Here is a 24479-nt window from a genome sequence, read left to right as displayed (position 1 = left end):
ATTCTGGATATCTTGGGACTCAATAATGGGGAGTTTACCGAGGTATACGTTTGTGATGCGGAATGATTCCACAGCACGGGTGAAATTCCCATACTGGCTGAGGTTATTGTATAGGTCCTGCCTCTCGAACCTGCTCCTCACTTGAGGCATGGTGGCCCTCAGTTTAAACTCCCCAAAAGTCGCTTGTCTCCAATGAGAGAGCAGCCCTCTAGGATTATAAACCAGGAGAGCTGGCTCAGAACATCCAAAACTCAGAACCCTCATCAAAAGCAATGGATGTGGGAAATCTTTCCAGAACCCACCAATTTGTTTTGACTCTATACTGCCTGGATTTCAATCTATTACACTTATCACCCATAGGGGTACATAAATTAAGTATTAATGTAACATGTAAATGAAAACTTTACTCTGCATGAGATGGTTGTGTTTCAACTTGACACACACTCACTTTCTATAATTTAGAATTTATGGTCCAGCTGATCTCTAGTAGACAAGTCAAATCCAAGAATGAAATCTGGCTTGGTAGATCAAATATTTTTAAAAGTTTAAGCTTGCGGCCTTTCATTGAAACATAAACACACACGGCTGCAAATTAGATTTTAACAATCAAATGGAAGTTTATTACCCAAAATAAATACAAATAAAACAAATTAAATTACCTACATACAGACAGTTTGAAAATTTTCCAAACACTCTATAAAACACAATGTGACATATTCCCCAACACCATCACTTTACAGTCACTCAAAAATCCAGAGAAGTCCCTGCTCTATCAAATCTGTAAATGTGATTTAACTGCTTCTTTTCAGTTTTCGTTCTGTGCACTGTTCACTTGACTACTCACCCAACTGAGAGATTAAACTTTCTCAGTCTTTTAATTATTTGCAAAGTTTTAACCAATTACCACAAACTCCCTTCTTTTATTCAGGTAAGTTGTCTTCAACTGCACTTAATCTCCTTTCTCTTGAAGAGATTATACTTGCTTTGGACTCCACTCAGGTCTGCTTCAAATTGACTAACTATAAAAAAACATGCTCAGCCTGCACTCTGCTTGATGTTTTCTCCTGTTGTACACCCATAAGTATCAATAAGCTTCCAGGAGGCACATACTGGTTTAAAAATGTGATTCCAGAAATACTGACTGAGTTAATTTTTAAACCCTTCAGAAAAGTAAATGAACACCTATATGCTGTTTATTTAAAATTCAAACACTTTAAGAATGAGCAATATTAATAAATAAAAATTGAAAACCTTTCCCTCCTTGAAAAACTGCTGTATGGGAGTTGCCAGCAAACTTGGCAATTTTTAATATATCAATCTGTTTGGTCATGTTATGACACTAATCCCCAGCCATCACATCCCAAAGTGAGACCTGCACACAGACCTCCTGATCGAGACACGGGGTTGTTAAAGCCTGGAATTCTTTTGCCCCTTGCTGAGTGTTTTACTCATTCAGGGACTGAATAGGCAACACTGGCTGGATTGTCCTTTATTGGCTGTCCCTAGTTGCCCTTGGGAAGGTGGCGATAAAGTGCCTTCCTGAACCACCGGAGTTCATATGTTGTATTCACATCCACAGTGCCATCAGTTAAGCAGTTCCAGAGCATCAACCCAGTGACAGTGAAGAAACAATGGTGCATTGTCGAGTGATATTGGTGTGTAACGGAAGATGTTGAGACAAAGGGGTCATCACCTGTGGAGATGTTGAGACAAAGGGGTCATCACCTGTGGAGATGTTGAGACAAAGGGGTCATCACCTGTGGAGATGTTGAGACAAAGGGGTCATCACCTGTGGAGATGTTGAGACAAAGGGGTCATCACCTGTGGAGATGTTGAGACAAAGGGGTCATCACCTGTGGAGATGTTGAGACAAAGGGATCATGAAGCGTGAAAAATATTCAGCAGGACCTCCCTGTAAACATGTTCAAACAGGATCCTGAGGAAGATGGCATGAGGAGGAAGGGTTCATTCTTTTAAATCCAAAGCTTAATTGCTCTAGTTCACACTGCTGCCAGTGATCCAATCACTCTGGCAGACCATCCCTTTGCTGTTTTGGATTTAGGGCCGCATGGTGGCTCAGTGGTTAGCACTGCTGCCTCACAGCACCAGGGTCCCAAGTTCGGTTCCAGCCTCAGGCGACTGTCTGTGTGCAGTTTGCACATTCTCCCTGTGTCTGCGTGGGTTTCCTCTGAGTGCTCCAATTTCCTCCTACAGACCAAAGATGTGCAGGTCAGGTGAATTGGCCATGCTAAATTGCATGGGTCAGAGGGAAGTGAGTCTGGGTGAGTTCCTCTTCGGAGGGTTGGTGTGGACTGATTGGGCCGAAGGGCCTGTTTCCACACTGCAGGGAATCTAATCTAAACTCCACTAGTGTTGCACCATACAGTGTTCATGATGGTGGCAGGAGAATTGGATAAATCTTGATCTTTCTGTTTTTAGGAATGCCAGTGATCCTCACACCGTGATGTCTGCCAGTTCAGCTAAATAGGTGGAAAATACCTCATTGTTCATGGGTGCAGGCATCACAGGTGAGGACTTGGAAATAAACCATTGTTCCTTCACTGTCACTGGGCAACCCCTGGAACCTCTTAACTGATGGCACTGTGGATGTGCCAACAGAACATGGACTGCAGTGATTCAGGAAGACAGCTCACCATCACCTTCCCAAGGGCAACTGGGGACAGGCAATAAGGATAGCCCATCCAGTGATGCCCCGTCCCTAATTACCCGGGAGAAGGTGATGGCAGTCCATTGAGGGTGGGTGCATCTACAGTTGAAAGCAGTTCCACGATTCTGACCCAGTGTCACTGAAGGATCAGTGATATATTTCCAAGTCAGGACGGTGGCTGGTTTGGAGGGGAATTCTCAGGGGGTGTCCCTCTGGATGGTAGAGGTGGCAAGTTTCGAAAGAGGCTTTGCGAGTTACTGCACTGCGAAGATGGTACACATTGCTGTGACCGCGTATCGCTGACAAAATGAGGTTCTTCCAAGTTGCATCTCAGCTTCACAGTGACATGATCTGGTTAGGAGGGCACTTGGGTAGCAGAGGGAGGTTGCCAGGCACCAGCAAGGTGAGAAAGGCACCCTCAAAGTCAACAAATGTGACTTGTTGATCAGATGAGCACACCTTGGGTTAATCTGTGAAGCTTTACCCTGTGTAGAAGAGAGTCATCTTCTCTGCCACATTGCTCTAAGGGATGCCCTTACCCATAAAGAGCGCAGACCTGTTCCTTCGATGGCCCATTTCAGCTGTACACTAACTGTATTCCCCTGACCCACACACCCCAGTGTGCCAGGTCAAAACAACATCTTCGAACACAGCACAGAACACATGAAATAGACAAAACCAGGTAATGAAGTGATGTAATTTAATGTTCCAGTGTTACTGTAGCAAAAATAATAAAATATTCTCACCTCTACATTTCCAATAATTAAATACTACATTAAAATAATACAAGTAAAACTTAAATACAACTTTGATATCAGACTTATTCTGCACAGTTATTCCAAATCTCCTTCTCTCTTCAACGTCTTGACTTTAGAGAGTTCTACAGACTCTCTCCTAGCCTGGGTGATCGAACTTCACACACGAGCCTTGTCAGCAGGGTACATGCTGACTGTTTGACTTTGGGAAGCACCACATCTTGGCATCACTGGATGCAGAGGCATCTTCTGACAACGGTCAATATGGGAGTCCCTTTAATCTTCCCTCGCGTGAGGAAGCCAAGGCCCAAGTATAGTGCCCCCCTGCTGTGATGATAGAGCAGATCAGGGTGGTTTGTGTCACAGCATGTGAACACAGGACTGCTTTATCTCCAAACGGCAGCTCATATTCTGGAGGAAAGGAAGGCTGGAACCAGACTACTGCATTACAACCTGCCTTTATATAGCACCAGAATGTAATAAAATGTTCCTAAGGTGCCTCACTAGAGTTTAATGAAGCAGATAGATTTTAACACTGAGTTACAGGAGGCAATACCTGTGCTGTGGGGAACAGGCAGGAATGTGGAGTTGAGGATTGTCAAAGAGAAAAGGCATGGACAGCTTATGGACCACGTAGTTGCCAGCACCACCAGCAGTGGGCAGTGTGATGCTGCAAGGTTTCAGAGCAGTAGGATCAGACAGCTCACTGGGGGATTGCAAGGCTGGAGGAGCCAAAGGCAGGGATGATGAAGTCAGAGGAAATCGCAACACGATTCCTTCAAATAAAAGGTCATCGTTCCATAGGAAAGTCATCTATTTTGCCACAATTTTCTCGAAACAGTTCAGTTAGGGAGTGGGGACTGAGAAGCGATTAACGGGAGATGAAATAATCTCACATTTGGGAATAATGTCAGCAGCAAGATATGAGCGCCAGCTGAAACCACCAAGGCAATTTTAAACAAACCCAACTTGGTGGGGTGTGAAGATTAGGTGGACTGGCCATGGGAAAGGCAGGGTAACAGGGATAGGGTAGGTCTGGGTGGGTTGTTCTTTGGAGGGTCACCATGGATTTGATGGCCTGCTTCCAGGCTGTAGTGATTCTGTGGTGGGGTGTGCAGGAGTGTCAGTCATTCACCCGATTTCCACTGCACAATGTTTTCGTTTCCAGGCAGTCCTAACTGGATTAGACTGGGTAAATGCAGCCAGGATGGTCCCGATGACCGGGGAAGGTCAGAACGTGGGGTCACAGTCTCTGGCCATTCGGGGCTGAGATGGGGAGAAACCTCCCTGAGATGGGGGGGGGGGGGGGGTTTGGGGGGGGTGGGGAGGGGAAGCTGTGGAATTCTCTGCCACAGAAAGTAGCTGAGGCCAAAATGTTGAGTGCTTTCACAAGGGAGTTAGATACAGTTCTTCGGGCGAAAAGGATCAAAGGATATAGGGAGAAAGCAGGAAGAGGACAGTGAGATGGATGATCAGCCATGGTCATATTAAATAGCAGATCAGGCTCAAAGGGCTGAATGGCCTACTCTTGCTCTTATTTTCTATGTTAAAGGGAATGGCTGATCTGATCGCATTCACTTCCACCAGAGTTTTACATTGGTGGGAACTTTAAAGTCTGTGTGAGTTATATTGTCTTGATATTTTGCCCGGCCACACCGTTGTTTCTCTGTAACCGAACTCTGCCAACTCTCTCCAAATTGCTTTAACCTCACAGCGATACGTTGGAACTTGGTGGGAGAGGGTGTATTTTTTTTTAAATCCACTTGTCTAGGGATGTTATTACACAGCTCGGGAGCAGGTGGGACTTGAACTCAAGTCTCCTGGCCCCAGGGACACTAACACAGTGCCCCAACCTGCTTCACACTTCTCCACCGTAACCATGAGGAGAATGCTTTCTGACTCAGAACAAGGGTGCTTGTCCCAAAACAAAAAAAAACTTTGAAATCTCAATAATTCCTTGTAACCTTTTAAACGTTTAAGCTCCCCGATGGCACCAGCTCTTGCACAGACAGGGATCCAGTTACAAACAAAGAGGGGAATGAGAACTGTAAGAGAGAGCAGAGCTCCAGCCTTCCAGTAGCTGGTTAGCTTCAGAGCTTTCATCATCACCAAAAATAACATCGCCATAAAAATAAACAGGGCCCAATAAAATCTAAAGCAAGATCCCAGAGCTTGTCAAGAATGTATTAGCGCCCTGTCAGCCAATGAAACAAGCATCGCTCTTAACTTCAATCCAGGTGACACCTAACACATTTCACTTCTAATACAATGCCCTTGCATCATCTTGGCCAGCACTTTGCCAATCTGGGTGTCACTGGAATATCAGCAGGAAGATTGATGTCGCTGCGTGTTGCAGCACGAGGAGAAAAGATTTTGATTTTTCAATGAATTTATTCAAATGACCTCCCACTCTGTACCGCACCACACAATACCTCACTCTCAGCAGCTTGCAGGATATTACTTATAAAATGCATTTTTCTCCCCCCCCCCATCAGATGCACCACACTAAACACAATGCCACGTGCTGCATCTCCTGTTCTTGTCAAAACTCTGAAGGGTGACTCTGTGCCTGTAAACCCCCTGCTCTACTGACGACAGAGAGGACTGCAGGGGTAAACCCAAATAACTACCACCCCCTGGACAACCCCTGGGAGCTTTAAAGTCTGTGCGAGTTATGTTGCCTTGATATTTTGCCCGGCCACACCGTTCTGTTCTCTGTAACCGAACTCTGCCAACTCTCTCCAAATTGCTTTAACCTCACAGCGATACGTTGAAACTTGGTGGGAGAGGGTGTATTTTTTTTTAAAATCCACTCATCTAGGGATGTTATTACACAGCTCAGGAGCAGGTGGGACTTGAACTCAAGTCTCCTGGCCCAGGGACACTAACACAGTGGCACAGAGTCACAACCCCTGGACAACCTACAACAAGGCTGAGAGGAGACTGGAGAGAGATTTCCAGCATCCTCATCGTACTGGATACTGTGCATCGTGAGAAGCAGGTCCCACTCGCCAAAGGGATGGGGATGGGAGGGTATAGATTTAAAATGGTCTGCCAAAGAAGAGAGGGTGTTGGGAGGAAAATCTTTTTCACTCAGTAAGGGGCATGGAATGCACTGCCTGGCAGGGTGACTGAGACAGGTTCGATTGAGGCAGTCAAGAGGATGGCTACTTGGAGAGAAATAGTTTGCAAGGGTTTGGGGACTAGGCAGGAGATTGGCGACGATGCTTACCTGAAGAGCTAGTAGAGACACATTGGACCAAATGGCCCATTGTGCACTGTCAGGCCCTTGTGATTCTGCATTACCCAGATTAAACACATTTTTGGATAAACTGAGCACCCGATCATTACAGTCCAGAACCTCTCGCTGATACCAGTTGGCTTTATGAGTGTGTATTATATCACCAAACTGGTGTCCCTATACATTCAAGCAGCATTAACATTTCACGGTTAAATGAATTGACGGTAGCGTTATTAACTCTCGAGTTACAATGACTTAGCTACATGTCACCAATTTGGTGAACTTAATGAGGGAGCTAACCATTTAGAAGCTGCAAGGATGTGGGTCACTTATGTCCGGGCAGCAGTAAACATTCCCGGGATGAAGTCGCCATGCTGAGCATCCCAGTCCCTTTCTGACAGACCTGATGTGGGTTTGCTGAAATCCCATCGGAGTCAGAGGGAAGGCCGATGGAGACAAATGCGAGTGAACGGACAGCACAGCCTCAAACAGCTGCCCAGCTGGTTCCAGGAACACGTCACTGCATCTCTCATTCTCTCTCTCAGAAAGGTGTCCCCGACTGGGGCACACTGCCAGTGAAGTTAACACTGAGTTCAGACCAGCCAAGGAAGAGCAGTAGGCCATTCAGCCCCTCAGTGCAAATCAGTGACTCACATTTACACTGAAATACAGACTACAGACCCAGGCACTAACCACGAGCTGCCCAGCAGCCCCTACTGTGGATATAAGGATCTAACCCAAGTGTTATCACTACTGCTGAGTGCATACCTACAAATGTTTAATACAGATTGATGTGCCCACCAGAAGCAGGATGTGCTACCCATATGATATTTCACTTTCATCGTTTTCCTCTGGTTGGTTGGACGTTCTGGCTCGGCTGACTGATGCTTTGAGCTCTCTCTTGTTGACTGCCGTCCGTGTTCCGGACCTGCAGGAACTGCTGGCATCCTTTGTGATGGCGGTGTCAGGCACCGATGTAGAGTCCTGGTTAGTGCTGCTGGTGCTGGTGGCACTGGACATTGTCCTGTACAGCTCCAGCTGTGCCACTAGTGGATGCCCCAAGTTCACTGTTGCTGTTTCTTCCAGCTTTGGGTGTTCCTGAGAGGTCCAGTATTTTAGGGTCAGCCGTAGAAGCAAAGGTTGCTGTGGAAACAGGAATGGGTGTTAAGAAGGGTCTGTGGTTTCAGTATTGGGCACTATCCAACGATCTGACTATGTTGCTGAAAAACAACAGCCTAAATAAAAACATGCAAAACAGAAACCACTTATCCTTAAGAAAGCATTCATTAATCTTCCTGACTCATAATTTCTTTTTAGATTAAAAAAAACCATGATTATTTATTCATTTACTGTATATTTTTAAAAGCCAGCACAGCTACACGTATGATTTTCAATTAATGATAAATGAAATGTTAAATGTAAAATAAAGGACACAGAAATGTACAATTTTTCACAGAACAATGGCCTCAATAGTCATGACAACAGTGAAGACTAAAATGGAGAGTCCGGAATCCCAGATGGAGCAGACTCCGTGAAAATTGCCTGGGAATTTGAATTTTCCAATGGGCAGTTTTCCAATATCAGGAACCCTCAGGAAGAGGAGGCCAGTGGGATCGAGGAAGGGAAGGTGATGTGGGGTTAGAGAGTCTGAGGTGAGAGCTCTCTGAGGTTAGAGGAGGTGACAGAGATCCAGATAGTGAGAGCATGAAGGGATTTGAATACAAGGATAAGAATGTTTTCAGCTTTCTGGACCCTGCACTTTAGAATCCCCTCTCTAAACCTTCCACCCCTTTCTCCTTCAAGATTATTTGGACTCACCTCTTCCTTCCCAAACATTTGATCATCTGTCCAAAGACCAGCACCATTGCTTTTCACTTTGACTCAATCTTCTCCATTAAAGTTGCCACAAGTTATTGTTGACTTGTTGTTGTACAAATACAATTTATTTTACATTTTTAAAAATTTAAATTAAATTTTAGATTTAACATTTAAAATTTTAATTTGATTTTACTCTTTTTAAAAAATATTTTTTTTATTTTTAGAATTTTTAAGTCTGTGTGGAGTTTGCACATTCTCCCCGTGTCTGCGTGGGTTTCCTCCCACAGTCCAAAGATGTGCAGGTCAGGTGAATCGGCTGTGCTAAATTGCCCGTAGTGTTAGGTACATTAGTTAGGGGTAAATATAGGGGAATGGGGCTGGGTGAGTTACTCTTCGGAGGGCCGGTGTGGACTTGTTGGGCCGAAGGGCCCGTTTCCATACTGTAGGGAACCTAATCTAATCTACTCTGTTGGTGTTGAGATTTAAAAAGCACAGAGGTGACAAACCCAGAGAAATAGACTCAGGGAGGATGATGGAAGTGGGCAGCCTTTGTGGCAGATGGTTGGAACATCAGAGGCTCAGGTTAAGGACAAGTGTTGTTGAAATTGTTAATGATCTGTCTCAGTCTGTAGCTGGGGAAGAGAGTGCAGTTGGTGCTGAGGGAACAGAGATAAAGATAACAGGTTCCGTCTGCCCAAAGCTCAATTAGAGGAAAGTGCAGCTTATCTCAAGGCCCGATTTCAGGAGGGAGCTCTGACGCTCTCAGTTCTGGTCGAGCGAGGCAAATGGGGGAACCACCAAACTAATGTGGACCTCTCCTTTAGAGTGCATGCCAGCTGGTGTTTGAGATGAAGGACATAGCGGAGTCCAACTCTCCAGGGAGTACAGCAGAGTTCACTAAACACGTTCTCACGATAGCGGGACAGTTCGATCGAGAGAGATTGGGGGAAAGGGGCTTGTTGAGTTTCGAAGAGTCCGAGGTGATAGCATTGAAACCCACAAAATGCTGAAAAGAATAGACAAGGGAGAGAGACCAAAGATGTTTTCCCTGGTTGGGATGTTTAAAACCAGGGAAGCACACTCTAAAAAGAAGGGGGAGTGCCACGTGGGTCTGAGAGAAGGAGAAAATGATTTTATTCAGAAGGTGAATTTTTGAGATTCTCCACCACAGAGAATGGGGAAGGCTTGGTCTCTGAGTATGTTTAAGGTCGAGACTGATAGGTTTCTGACTACCTGCACAGGATTATGGGGATGGAGTCAGTAAAAGGCGTTTCGGTGTTTGATCAGGTGGAACAGGTTTGATGGGCTGAACGGCCTACTTCTGTTCCAACATGCCAGTCTCTCAGGCGTGCTGCATTTTGGATGTGCTGACTTCACAATGAGGCCTTATACCAAGGTCCCATCTCTTCCCTCTGGCTGGATGAGATTCTGTGTTGTAGAGGGGCAGATGCTTTCCTGATATTCTGGCTGACATTATCCGTAAATCATCAGCAAACATCATCCGGTTAATGTGTTTGGGGTGCTGGCTGTGTGTGTGAACTAACTGCAGCTTTCCCGGACAATAACAAGGGGCCACACTTTTAAAACAGATTGAGTTTTGTTGTAAAGCAGTTTGGGATGTGCTGAGGTGGCGCGGGGTCTTGGTCTGTTACCTCGAGTTTATGTAGGCCGCTCAGTCTCAGTGTAGTGTCTGACAGCGGGTCATCGCTCAGGGACGACAGAAGTGAGTCGAGCTGGGATGACCCTCCGTCGAGGTCGGAACAGGCACTTGCCAACTCCTGGAGAAAAAAATTAAAAGGTGTCAGTCGTCGAAACCATCCTCCCAGACTTTCCAGGGCAAAGCAGGCCACTTGATTGGCACCCCAGTCACCAACTTCAAAGTTCACTCTCTCTCCCACCGATGCTCAGTAGCAGCGGGATGTACTGTCGACAAGGTGCACTGCAGAAATTAGACAGCACCTTCCAAATCCAGAACTTGTTCTGTCTGGAAGGACAAGGGCAGCAGCTGTAAGCTCTCCTCCAAGTCCCTCAGCATCACTATGACAGGAATCCGGGGAAAGGTATTGACAGAAGGACTATTATGATGTTGCTCTCAGAGAATGAAGAACAAAGAAAATTCCAACGCAGGAACAGGCCCTTCAGCCCTCCAAGCCTGCGCCAATCCAGCCCCTCTATCTAAACCTGTCGCCTATTTTCTAAGGATCTGTATCCCTGTGCTCCCTGCCCATTCACGTATCTGTCTAGATACATCTTAAATGATGCTATCGTGCCCGCCTCTACCACCTCCGCTGGCAACACATTCCAGGCACCCAAGACCCTCTGTGTAAAGAACTTTCCCCCTCTCAATTTGAACTCGTGACCCCTAGTAATTGGGGTCAGCTGAGTGTCAGCAGCAATAGGAGCGGGGGTGGGGTGGAGGTGGAGAAAAGAGGTTTGAATCTTATAACTCAAGGGCGTTTAGAGATGGGGCAGTAAGTGCTGGCATTGCGTCTTAAAAATAGAAACCTTCATCTTGTGTCAGGACTGTAAGGAACAAGGCATCCCAAACTCTTATTCTCCCATCCATCCATCCATGCAATGTTCCTGACTGGAACATCCCTCTGCAGCACAGGGAGTGGAAATCAACTCCTTCCTCAGTTGCAGGAAGGTCCAGTGGTGACGTTCAGACAGTGGACTCCTCCAACTCGCCTGTGTGTGTTTGAATGGTCAGACCCTGAAGGAGTGCACCCTATCAATACCCTCCCTCCAGTTGGGGCTGTGACATGGGACCGAGAAACCCCAGAAATGGTGGGGGAAGATATCTCAGCATCTTCCTGGCTGGACAATGGAAAAGTGGGAAAAGTGAAGCAGGGGTGCGGAGAAAATGTTGCTGGAGCACATCCCTGCTCCAAAGGGGTGTAAACACCACAAGGTCACATTTACAAACCAGCTCTGCGGGCTACACACTAACATCAGAGTGACCCATTGCTCCTGGCAAATGGGTTTATTATCTCGTGTTTGTTTTTAACTTGGTAGCTTGTGACCGTCACGACACACATTCCACAGCCCACCCTGGAACCTGCTGCTTGGTCACAAGGTCATTCACAAGGTCTCCAGCAATCACTGACCTCAGAACAAATCTGGGAGCGGCCTTAATCCCTTAACTCAGCCTCAAGGTGGCAGTCAGAGCAAGGACAGGGGGTCAGTCGCTCTGTTCCAACTTGCTGAGGGAGGGGGGAGCACTCGCTTTGTACACAGTCACTGAGGAGAGGGCACTCCCTACTCACTCACTGAGGGAGGGGGCACTCCCTACCCACCCACTGAGGGAGGGGGCATTCACTCCCTACCCACTCACTTTGGGAGGGGGCATTCACTCCCTACCCACTCACTGAGGGAGGGGGTATTCACTCTCTACCCACTCACTGAGGGAGGGGGTATTCACTCCCTACCCACTCACTGAGGGAGGGGGCACTCCCTACCCACTCACTGAGGGAGGGGGCATTCACTCTGCACCCACTCACTGAGGGAGGGTCATTACCTACCAACTCACTGAGGGAGGGGGCATTCACTCCCTACCCACTCACTGAGGAAGGGGGCACTCACTCTGCACCCACTCACTGAGGAAGGATCACTCCCTACCAACTCACTGAGGGAGGGGGCATTCACTCCCTACCTACTCATTGAGGGAGGGGGCACTGACTGCCTACCAACTCACTGAGGGGGGCACTCCCTACCCACTCACTGAGGGACAGGGCACTCCACACCCTCACACTGAGGGAGGGGGCACTCCACACCCTCTCACTGAGGGAGGGGGCACTCCATACCCTCTCACTGAGGGAGGGTGCACTCCACACCCTCACACTGAGGGAGGGGGCACTCCACACCCTCACACTGAGGGAGGGGGCACTCCATACCTTCTCACTGAGGGAGGGGCACTCCACACCTTCTCACTGAGGGAGGGGGCACTCCACACCGTCTCACTGAGGGGGTGTCAGGGGAGTAAACTGTCACCCACAAACGTTGGGGAACAGCTGCTCTGGGTGTCAGGTGCACTAAAGCATTCAATAGCTGTGTGACTCCGATGCCCCTACACACAACACCCTCCTACCCCCTACACACGCCCTCCTACCCCCTTCCCACAATTCTCAGTGGGTTGTCACACGAAGATTGGTGAGTGATGACACCAATCAGAAAGCTCTGAATTGAAGAGAGCAAGAATTTATCACAATCAAGGGACAGTTATTTATTTGTTCCAATGCAGTTGGTCTCAGTAATACAATCTTTGGCAGTCTTGCGTTTAAATGCCCCTTGAAGTCCATTGAAGACCCTGATGGTGTGTATCTCTGACAGAAGCCTGCCCCTCACACTGTGCTCCAGTATGTGGTCAGTTGTCACTTACCTCTGGTTTCTGAAGGAAGACTTTACACTTGGCGATATCTGAGGGCCTTGTCTTAATGTTGGCGTAGACAATCATTACATTGGAGAAGATGGCACTGCAGCTCAACTCCACTTCCACACCACACGGAAAGCAAATGGTCCTTCTCTTTGGCAGTTCTGGGGAAAGTCGGTGAACAAAGCTTTAGGCAACTTTTCAGCTGAACACTGTGACCCGGATCCCTCGGTACGTCAGGGAGTGGTGGAGTGAGGGACGTGCAAAACTACCGGAAATGTCATTCGCTGATTTTTCTTCAAGGAAAGCTGTTTCGACAACAATCTGCAAGGATATAAAACTGCATATGCTGGAGATGGGAACTAAAAGCAGAAAGGGCTGGAGAAATGCAGCAGATCTGGCAGCCATCGTGCACACAGGGATAGAGCTTGGATTCTTTCAGGTACCTCATCAGAGAGAATGTGACACTAAACGACAAAAGGGTGTATTTGGACAGATGATCAGAAACCTGACCAAAGGGAGGTCCTGGGGAGAGGACGGAGAGGTAAAGAGGTTCTTGGAGGGACTTTAATCCAAGGAGTTGAAGGTGACAATGGGACAGTTGAAGTTTATGATGTGCGAGAGGCCTGAATTTGAGGAGCAGAGTGATCCCAGGGAGCGGGAGGACTGGAGGAGATGGCAGCAATAGTGAAACATCCTTGGAAGGCACTGAACTATCTGAACATGGAGTCAGAAGACACCTCAAAATCTCAGCAGATTTAATGTTAAACATACTGAATCAATCTTCGCCTTCATTCGATTTTGTCTTTTTACAAGGCCCCAGTACTTTGGTCTAGTTGTTGAAGCGATGACCTAGTGGTATTATCGCAGGATTCAAATCCTGCCATGGCCAATGGTGGAATTTGAATTCAATAAATATCTGGAATTAAGAGTCTAATGATGACTATAAATCCATTGCCGATTGTTGAAAAAAACTATCTGGTTCATTAATGTCCTTCGGGGAAGGAAACTGTCATCCTAGTCTGGCCTACATGTGACTCCAGACCCATAGCGATGTGGTTGACTTTTAACTGCCCTCTGGGCAATTAGGGATGGGCAATAAATACTGACCTGGGCAGCGATGCCCTCAGTCTGTGAATGAATAAAAAATAATGGAGATATTGAGGGTTTCGGAGAGATGTTGAGGTGAGCCATGAGGTTGGTTTCTCACATTTAAAACAGCCCTAAATACGACAATAAACTGATAAAGCTAATAGGTCACATTCCTATTAAAGTTGGTCATGATTTGAATAGAACAAAGAATGGATTTCTTAGGTTTATGTTTCAACACAATAGGTCAGGGAGGACAGGAAGCATAACTTCAACAACGGAAGTTGCCGGAAAAGCTCAGCAGGTCTGGCAGCACCTGTGAAGAGAAATCAAAGCTAACATTTCGGGGCCCTGTGACACTTCCTCTGAAGCAAAATTTCAAGTTCTGTAAAAGGCAGGATAGTTTTAACCAACCTATTTTTCTAATCGACACTGTTCAGAGATGTTATTACACACTTCTGGAGTGGGTGGGCCTTGAATCCGGGCTTTCCTGGTCTAGGGATAGGGAAGCTACCACTGTGCCCCGAAATATCGTTACCCACCAACAGTGGAGCACACCCCCTACCCCGACTTAATAACATTGAAGGTCCAAGCAATCACAAGACACATATCTGTTCCTTGCCATTCATACTCTCAGATTATCAAATTAATCATCAAGGTATCTGAATTGATCCAGCTTTAAGCTGGTCCACGACTTCAGACAATTTACACATCAGAATGGGCACCCACATGTGATTAAACAGCTTGAATATAATTAAAGAGTTCAGCACTGATTCCAAAAAAATAATTATAGGCTGCGACGCTGCAGAGAGGTTCAGATGGTAGCACTGATGGTGAATGGGGCCCTGCAAAAGGTTCTGAAGTCTCCTTTGGCACTTAATTGTGTAAAATGTTTTACTATTGATCAGGGATCTATTTAATGCAACATGTGGAATTAAAATCCCTAACATTTCTGGGAGCATTATAGGCCTTTTGGGATTTTCAGGAATGTTTAGCTCTGACAGGTTTGCACAATGTCTGGGATGTCACCACAGGAAGAGCAGCATTTGATGCAGATTTGAGGAATATTTCTCCCATGTACTAAGCAATCGGCAGGAAATGACCATTAAGAGACCATCAAACCATTGCCTCTTGACATTCAATAGTGTTACGATCATTGAATGACCAACCTGGAGGTGGGGGGGGGGGGGGGGGGGGGGGGTGGGGGGGGGGGTGGAGGAGGTGGGTTTATCACTGACTAGAAACTCAACTTGACTCACCACATAAACGCAGTGGCTACAACAGCAGGTCAGAGGCTAGGAATACAGCGGCGAGTAACTCACCTCCTGATTCCCCAAAGCCTGTCCACCATCTACATGGCACAAGGCAGGAGTGTGAGGGAATACTCCCCACTTACCTGGATGGGTGCAGTTCCAAAAACACTCAACACCATTCAGGACAAAGCAGTCCATTTGATTGGCACTACATCCACAAGCATTCACTCCCTCCACCACCGTCACTCAATAACAGCAGTGTGTACTATCCACAAGATGCACTGCAGAAATTCATCAAAGATCCTCAGACAGCATCCTCCATTCCCCATAACCACTTCCATCCCAAAGGTCAAGGGCAGCAGATACACAGGAACACCAACTCCCTGCAAGCTCCACTCCAAGCCACTTACCATCCTGACTTGGTAATATATCACTGTGTCTCTGGGTCAAATTCCTGGAATTCCCTCCCTAATGATATTGTGGGTCAACCTACAGCACATGGACGGCAGTGGTTCAAGAAGGAAGCTCACCCCCACTTCCTCAGGGGCAATTAGGGTCAGACAATAAACGCTGGCCAGTGATGTCAATGTTCCATGAGTGAATTATAAAATGCCCCATGATACAGTACTAATTACAATGAAGATCACCAACACTAGCAGCTTAACCTCTCCCCTGTCTGATCACTGCCTGGGTAAGCGAGGGATTATTTGCATCACTGATGGATTCGCTCAGTGTGAGGCAGTTCAGTATTGCACTGACACAGCAGGCAGAGTAAATCCGGCTGCAGTTTAAAACCTGAACCTGAGCTAAGCTGCAGTGCAGTGGAATAAGAGTCCTTGCGATTACAGCAAGACTCACCCAGACACCATTTGAAATACCACAGAGAGTTCTGGACACCATACCACACAGCCATGGAGGAGGTTGCTGAGAGAGTTAATGTTGAGACTGCATTAAGCTCTACCCAACCTGATGATTTCCCAGGCCTCTGGCCACAGAAGATCCAATAAGCACTAGGTCCCAACGGAGATAGATGTGACTGCTGCAGTTGCTGATAGTTTGTTAGTAACTCATCAGTGTGACACGTGCCTGTTGCTATTATGTAATAAGTAACATTCCATTGTGCAAAGTGCCTCTTCTCATTAAGACTCAACCGTGTTGGCCATCCATCACCACCAACTAGGCTCAGCACAGAAAGGATAGAGTCTTCTCTTGTGTTACAGTTATAGTGTCACTGCCTCTGAACCAGAAGACCTGTGACGGAGATGTGTTGTAATATGCCTCAACAGGGTAACTAAACAGTATTTAGGGGTCCTGTGGTAGTGCGCTTATCTCTGAGACAGGAGATTGAAACACTGCTTGTCCCAGAGGTGTGCCACAGCCCTGCCGAACAGGCAAAGTAAAATAACCAGCCCCTGGTAATAAAGTTCACATCTAAATTTCAGCATTGAAGGCCCCTTGTGGCACATTGGTAATGTCTCTACCTCTTGGCTAGAAGGTTCAGCTTTAGGTCACCTCTTCCCCAGAGGTTTGGCATCACATATTCAGCCAGATTGACTGAAATAATTACAACAGTCACACTATTATGGCAAGGGGTAGTGGCACTGTCACCCAACTAGTAATCCAGAGACACTGGTTAATGCTCCAGGAACATGGGTTCAAATCCCACCATGACAGATTGTGACAATTTTATTTTTAAAAATCTTATTAAAGAAACATCTGCTTCACTAAAGCTTTTGATCAGCCATGATCTGGAATGAAGATTATTCAATGGGCTGAATGGTCTAGAGGACTCTGTATTACATGTTTCATAGAATCCCTACAGTGTGAAAACTCAGTCCACACCAAAAGCATCCCACTCTGAACCAACCTGTCTTTGTAATCCTACATTCCCATGGCCAATTCATCTAACCTGCACATCTTTGGACTGAGAGAGGAAACCAGAGCACCCAGAGGAAACCCACACAGAATATGCAAACTCTACACAGACAGTCACCCAAGGCTGGAATCGAACCTGGGTCCCAACATTGTGAGGTAGCCATGTTAACCACTGAACCAACGTGCTTTCAATTTATATTGAGTGGTTTTATTTGCTGCCCTATTGTGCTTTTAAACTTTTGGTCACACTTCAGACCCACTCCCCTGATCTCTGGACATCCCGTGTGAAGGTGGTTGTGGGAGGGAGCGATTGGAGCGCCTCCTCATGGATGGAGGAGGGTGTGGTCGTAGTTGACTGTCTCCCTGTGGTTACATCAAGCGGGAATATGTGATGTCTACTGGCACAACAGAGGCATTGGGAGATCAGTGGGAACCACAGGAGCTGGGCATATTATCACTCCGTCTACAACCCTGTCCGTCCCCCCAGAAAATGTTTCGATTTGATTCTAATAGATTACCCAAGAGGGTTCTAAAGGAGAGACATACTGGATTCAAAACGTTAACTCTGTTTCTCTCTCCACAGATGAAGGGCTTTTGCCCAAAACATCGATTCTCCTGCTGCTCGGATGCTGCCTGACCTGCTGTGCTTTTCCAGCACCACACTCTCGACTCTGATCTCCAGCATTTGCAGTCCTCACTTTCTCCCGGAGCTTCGTCAGCGTTTGCTTGAGGGCTTAGTGAAGTAGTGTGGAGTGAGCCGGGTTACTAACTTGGTGGGGATTTAGTTTGAAGCACTCCGGAAACGTGTCAACAATGGAGTAACAAACCTGGAAAGCACTGGCGAAACTCCAGCATTCTCTGCCTTTGCTGGAGATTTCCCAGCATGCACAGCGTTTGGTGGGGTGTCCGAGTGTGAACAATGGTGTTCGGGTTAAAAGATGGCTGGAACAGAGCTGGGGGCTCCTCAGTAATGAGCAGGTCAGGTACTTGGCTTGAAGAGTGATTTTTGCTGCCAGCACAGCTTTGCTGGGGCAGCTGAAGTGAAGAACATTATGCTTCAACGCTTGCTCTTAGGGTTTAATGTAAAACACAACGAGAAGGGCTATCATCCACTACCTCGTGAATAACTGGAGGGAGACAGCATGAGGAGCCTTCCCTCATGTTGGCGAAGGTCACTCTCTTACCATTGGCTTGTTTCCAACGCTCATTCCTCACTCGGAGTTGCACTGTGTGACCCTTCGTACAGATCTCATCAGTCAGGGCCCGGCACTCCTTCAAGGTGTGCCTGATCTCCATCACTTGCTTGCCGGTAATCAATTGGTCCTTCCCCATTTCTGTGGGAAAACACAAGCAAGAGGAATTAATCGACTCTGACAGGAAGTGAGGCCCAAAACATTGGCCGGGTTTAGTCACTGCCAGCAACCTCGCTGCTGTTTGGAAATACAGCGAGCGGGGTTCAGCAATTCTGAAACCAAAGCAAAATTCTGCAGATATTGGAAATCTGAAAAATCCGTGGCAAACAAAGCACAGTTAACATTCCAGGAGAATGACAGGTCACTGGGATGAAGATTAACTGGGTTCTTCACACCAGTGCTGGAGTGACAGCCTGACATTCCACTAGTAATTCACTGGGGGAGTAACGTTGACCATCTAATCTTACCTTCAAGCCCAACATTCTCCACGTTAGGAGCAGCAGTGCTTCAACTACCTCTGGGAGAAAATGAGGACTGCAGATGCTGGAGATCAGAGTCGAGAGGGTGGTGCTGGAAAAGCGCAGCAGGTCAGGCAGCGTCCGAGGAGCAGGAAAATCGACGCTTCAGGCCGGAGGGCTAATGCCCGAAACCACAAGCCTCATTCCTGAAGAAAGGTTTATGCCCAAAAAACATCAACTCTCCTGCTCCTCGGATGCTGCCTGACCTGCTGTGTTTTTCCAGCACCACACTCTTGACCTTCATCTCCCTCTGGGGTACCTGGCTGCCTCGCAGGGTCCTTTGGGTACCATCGTCACCCATCCCACCTGAAATGTTGACCTCTCCCCCTCCTGATGCTGCCTTGACTGTTGTGTTCTTCCAGCCTCCTATCTGTCTACTTTTTACTCCCTTGTAAGTCGCTATAATCCATTTGGTTGGAGGTGGTGGTGGGGAGGAGACAGTTTTCAATTCGCTGTTAGACAAAGACCGAAAACACGGCGGCAATAATTTAAAATGTGATAGTGCCCACTGGACAGTGCAGGCCTCGTGCGGTGGATGGTGTTCCCTGCTCTTGTGGCCCTGATCTCTCAAGGTGTTGAGTGCCTTGGTTTCGAGATACACCGAGAAAGAAGCTTTGGTGTGGGGCGGCTGGAATGCAGCCTTCAGATGTTCGACACTGCGGCCACATGGTGCCAGGGTCCCATCTGTAACATTCAGGTGCTGCCTCAGCAGGCTGCTTTCTCCTCTGTGTTGAACTCCTCGTGTATCAGTGCAGCTACATCCACCCAGGCAAGTGGGGAACATTTCCATCCAGCACAGGTAGTGAGGTGGTTTTGGGAGAGTCAGGAGGTAATTCACTCATCAGCCAGTACTCAGCCTATTCACTCAGGGGGCTGTGGGCGTCACTGGTTGGGTCCAGCATTTCTTGCCTGTCCCCAGTTGCCCCTTGAGGTGGTGGGAGTGAGCTGCCTTCTTGTACCACTGCAGTCTATTTGCTGTCGATTGACCCACAATATCCTTATAGAGGGAATTCCAGGATTTTGTTCCAGCAACTGTGAAGGAATGGCGATATATTTCCAGGTCTGGATGGTGAGTGGCTTGGAGGGAATCTTGTAGGGGGTGCCCATGTATCTGCCCTTGTCCTAACTGATGGAAATGGTCAAGGATTTGGAAGGAGTTTGGAAGCTCTGGTGCATTTCTGCAGTCCACTTTGTAGAGGGTACACCCTGCTGCTACTGAGCTTCGGTCGTAGAGTGACTGAATGTTTGCGGATGTGGTGCCAATCAAGCGGGCTGCTTTGTCCTGGATAATGTCAAGCCTCCCGAGTGTTGTTGGAGCTGCACCCATCCAGGCAAATGGGGAGTATTCCTTCACACTGCTGATGTGTGCCTTGAGGGGGTTTTGAGGAGTAAGGATGTGGGTTACTTGCTGCAGTATTCCTAGCCTTCAGCCTGTTCATGTAGCCACAGTATTTACACAATGAGTCCAGTTGAGTTTCTAGTAAATGCTAACCCCCCAGGTTGATGTTGATACTGGGTGATACAGGGAGGCTAATGCCACTCACTGGCATCAGGCGATGGTTAGGTTCTCTTTTATCATCGTCATTGTCTGACATTTGCGTGGTGTGAATGTTCCCTACAGCCACAAAAACTAAGTGGCTTGTTCAAGTGGATTTCTCCTCAATGGTAACTCCAGGATGTCGACAGGAGACTGGAGGTCTTTGCAGTTTTGGGGCGTGGCTAGCATGGAGGTAACAAGGCAATACCTAACCAGGTATTCCTGGCAGACGTGATATAATTAAGAAATGTATAATTGGAATCATGTAACATATTTCACAGAGAAATGTTTCAAAATGGCTCTTGTATGGCTGTCCTCTAGATGGCGTCTCTCTGTCTGCCCCATTCTGAGGGATGAGCATGTTGGGGTGTACAATTAGATGGAGAAAGTGTGGACCGCAGATGCTGGAGATCAGAGCTGAAAATGTGTTGCTGGAAAAGCGCAGCAGGTCAGGCAGTATCCAAGGAACAGGAGAATTGACGTTTCGGGCATAAGCCCTTCTTCAGGATTCCTGAAGAAGGGCTTATGCCCAAAACGTCGATTCTCCTGTTCCTTGGATGCTGCCTGACCTGCTGCGCTTTTCCAGCAACACATTTTCAGCGTGGACAATTAATCCAAAGCTCAAAATCTGTTGAACTGTTGGATTCAATCTGAGCATCAGAATTCTAAATGCAAATATAAGCTGTTTATTCAAGTCAGCAAATTCCAAGGGGCAGGCATGCTGCACTGAGGATATAACGGGGAAGAGCCCCGGAAGAGAAGGGGAATTCTCCTGGTGTTCTGGCCAACATCAATGAGCACCACCGAGTTAGAGACTGCTTTATATGAACAAGGTCTGCTGCATTTACCTTCAAAATAATTGCAAAAGCACTCCAAAAGTGATGAGCTTGGGGGCTTGGAAGGTGGGGATGTCATGACAATGTCACTAGACTGATAATCTTGAACCTCCACCTAATGTACCTTGGACATGGGCCTGAACCCCAACATGGCTGGCTGTGAAATTTGAATCCAATAAAAACCTGGAATAAAGAGTTTGTCCAATGGTCACATTTCTCAAAACCCACTAATGTTCCTTCGGGCAGCCAAAACTGCCATCCTTACTGGGTCTTGCCTACATGTGACTCCAGACCCACAGCAATTTGGATGACTCTTAACTGCCCTCTGAGGTAATTAGGGGCGGGCAATAAATGCTGGTCCATATCCCATATACGGGCAAAAAGAAAATAGAGAAATGAAAGGCTTGTTGATGGGAAGGCATCACTGGACACCGCTATTGGTGTGGATGTTCTATGAGTGTTGCGATGTGCACACTACTACAGAAGTGTCTCTGATGTGGAGTCTGGCTTTGTGTACTCTGTACTACTCGTTACCAGTCTATCTCCCGAGACTCCAGCACAAACAGCTCGGCTGATTCAGTCCCGTACTGACCGGGTGCTACACTGTCACAGGTGCCAGCTTTGGGAAGGGACATCAAAACACGGCAGAACACCCTTTGATTGATTCTGAAACAGATCAGGAGCAGTAACACTAATGTCCTGGACAATGTTTATCCCTCAATTAACATCACATAAACAGGACCAACTGGTAGTTATTGCACTGCTGTTTGCAAATTAACTGTTGCATTTCTGATACTATTGTACATTTAAAACTTTGGGATGGCCTGAGGTTGGGAAAGGCAGGAAATAAAACCAGTCTTCCTCACTCCACAGGGACAGGCTGAAGGCAGCTTACAACAATAAAGCCAGTGCAATCAAAGTGTGAAATAAATCTCCAGGCAGAGGAAAGAAGGTGAAATCAATGGAGGGCACACATGGTCTTTGAAGGTGGGTGAAGGAGGATGGCCTGAATGGTTTCTGTCTCCAGTCATCAGGAGAAGTCTAGAGACTGCAAACTTGCTCCTGCAGATGACCATGACTCAGAACGTTCTGGGACTGCACACAACACTGCAGGAAGCACAGAGCTCCAAAACAAACCAACCTGACCTGCACATCAGGAGACAGCATTGAACTAGAGATCAGAGAGGTAACAAGGGACAGAAGGGATCACGACATTAAGCGTCAAAAGACAAGCACGATAAAGAAATCCTGTATTTCTGCCACTATCTTAGCAACATTCTGATCGAGCAAGACAAGAGATTGATAGCGAGGGGGCATAGGTTTAAGGTGAGAGGGGAAAAATCCAAGGGACCCAAGGGGCAATGTTTGCATGCAGAGGATGGTGTGTGTATGGAATGAGCTGCCAGAGAAAGTGGTGGAGGCTGGTACAAAGACAACATTTAAAAGGCATCTGGATGGGTCCATGAATAGGAAGGGTTTGGAGGGATATGGGCCAAGTGCTGGCAAATGGGACTGGGTTTATTTAGGATGTCTAGTCATCATGGATGAGTTGGACCGAAGGGTTTATTTCCATGCTGTACAGCTCTAGGTGTCTTATGACTCTAATTGCATTAATCTTGAAACTATCTAGCTCGCTAATATTAGAGAGAGAAGGAAGATGATTATTTCTGCACCCATGAAAATAATGCTCAGTAAAAGGAGCTTTGTTTAGGAGGAGGTTACCTTGGAGCAGGGGGTATATCGGAGCAGTGTCAGGTCACTGACTGATTGGGAATGGCAGGGCTATGGTTACTGGATGAGGGTTACACAAGAGCAGTGAGAGCATCCCAGGAATTTAAGGTGTGGTCTAAACAACAAGTTGGAATCACTCTCTTAATCCTTACTGTGGAAACTCATGCACCACAGACTTGCCAGACCCCCAAAATTCCCAGCAGATCCCCCTCTCCCCCTCTCTTTGACTCGGTTGTTGCCATAGGTTACAGCCAGGGATTCCATTCGGATGGCGCGCGCTTCTATTTAAAATCGCCTGGGCTTTCGATGTCGGCCAGGCGTTGAAAAGCTGGGAATGTCTTCCCGTTTCCCCTGCCTTGCATCAAGCTGTCAGTCCACGGCAGAGGCAGCTGTCAATGGCACAAGGTCAGGGTGATCAGGTTTCTCTTGCTCGGAGAGCGCACTGTTCATTTCGGGCAAATGAGGTCACCGCTTACGCAGGTCCAGCCCACAAAGAGGAGTCCGATTACTGGAGGGACTTTCCAAAAATCATAAAGTTATCAATCCTGCAGAAATGTGCCTCGAAAAGTGACCAATCTTTGCTCACATGGTTGTTTTTTTTTGCTCACTCTGCTCCTCTCACACTTTCTCTTACCAACAGCCGAAATGATTCAGAAAGCCAGTCTCCTACTCCACTCCAGGAACTGGTGCCCAAACCTAAGCTGACCTTTTCAGTGCTGCACTGCCTTCAGGATGAAATCACAGAACCCTATAATGTGGAAGCAGGCCATTCTGCCCATCAGGTCCACACTGACCCCCCCCCCCCAACCAAACAGCATTCACCACATCTCCCACCCCCTTGCCCCAATCCCTGTAACCCTGTATTTCCCATGGTCAATCCACCTGACCTGCACATCTTTGGACTGTGGGAGAAAACTGCAGCACCTGGAGAAAACCTACACAGACACAGGGAGAATGCCTCACAGCGCCAGAGACCTGGGTTCAATTCCCACCTCAGGCAACTGTCTGTGTGGAGTTTGCACGTTCTCCCAGTGTCTGCGTGGGTTTCCTCCGGGTGCTCCGGTTTCCTCCCACAGTCACAAAGATGTGCAGGTTAGGTGAATTGGCCACGTTAAATTGCCTGCAGTGTTAGGTGAAGGGGTAAATGTAGGGGAATGAGTCTGGGTGGGTTGCTCTTCGGAGGGTCGGTGTGGACTTGTTGGGCCAAAGGGCCTGTTTCCACACTGTAAGTAATCTAATCTAATCTAAAAAAAAGTGCAAATCCCACACAGAGAGTTACCCGAGGCTGGAATCAAACCTGGGTCCCTGGCGCTGCGAGGCAGTTATGCTGACCACTGAGCCACTGTACCGCCCCAAGATCTGTGTTGAACTAAGTGTCCTCTCAGGTGGACATCTAAGAGTCCTGGCAACATTATCCCTCAACCTGCATCATGTGAACTGGGTGGGAGCTTGGCTTGCACAATATGACTGCGGCGTTACATGCGTTAGAGAAGCCACGACGTTTCACAAGTACGACATGGCAAATTGTTTTAGGATGCCCTGAGGTTGTGACAGGGGCAAAATAAATGCAACTCCTCTTTCATCATACCATACACC

At 47.3% G+C, this 24479-nt stretch overlaps 1 protein-coding gene across 2 annotated transcripts in view; it reads right to left on the bottom strand.

The window, feature by feature from the left end:
• Nucleotides 1–4723: 4723 nt before the first annotated feature.
• malt3 (MALT paracaspase 3) overlaps nucleotides 4724–24479 on the bottom strand; it is a 142523-nt gene continuing 122767 nt past the window's right edge. For both annotated transcript variants that reach the window (XM_072553158.1, XM_072553159.1), the window contains 4 exons: nucleotides 18253–18402; nucleotides 12861–13015; nucleotides 10135–10260; nucleotides 4724–7807 (listed from right to left, as the gene is read on the bottom strand). In XM_072553158.1, coding sequence (XP_072409259.1) covers nucleotides 7481–7807; nucleotides 10135–10260; nucleotides 12861–13015; nucleotides 18253–18402 — 758 coding nt within the window. In that variant the 3' untranslated portion in view covers nucleotides 4724–7480. The remainder of the gene's footprint in view (nucleotides 7808–10134; nucleotides 10261–12860; nucleotides 13016–18252; nucleotides 18403–24479) is intronic.

Source organism: Chiloscyllium punctatum, chromosome 33, assembly GCF_047496795.1.
Source record: "Chiloscyllium punctatum isolate Juve2018m chromosome 33, sChiPun1.3, whole genome shotgun sequence".
NCBI lineage: Eukaryota > Metazoa > Chordata > Chondrichthyes > Orectolobiformes > Hemiscylliidae > Chiloscyllium > Chiloscyllium punctatum.
Note: the sequence above shows the minus strand (reverse complement) of the source record. Positions and strands in the feature narration are given on the sequence as shown.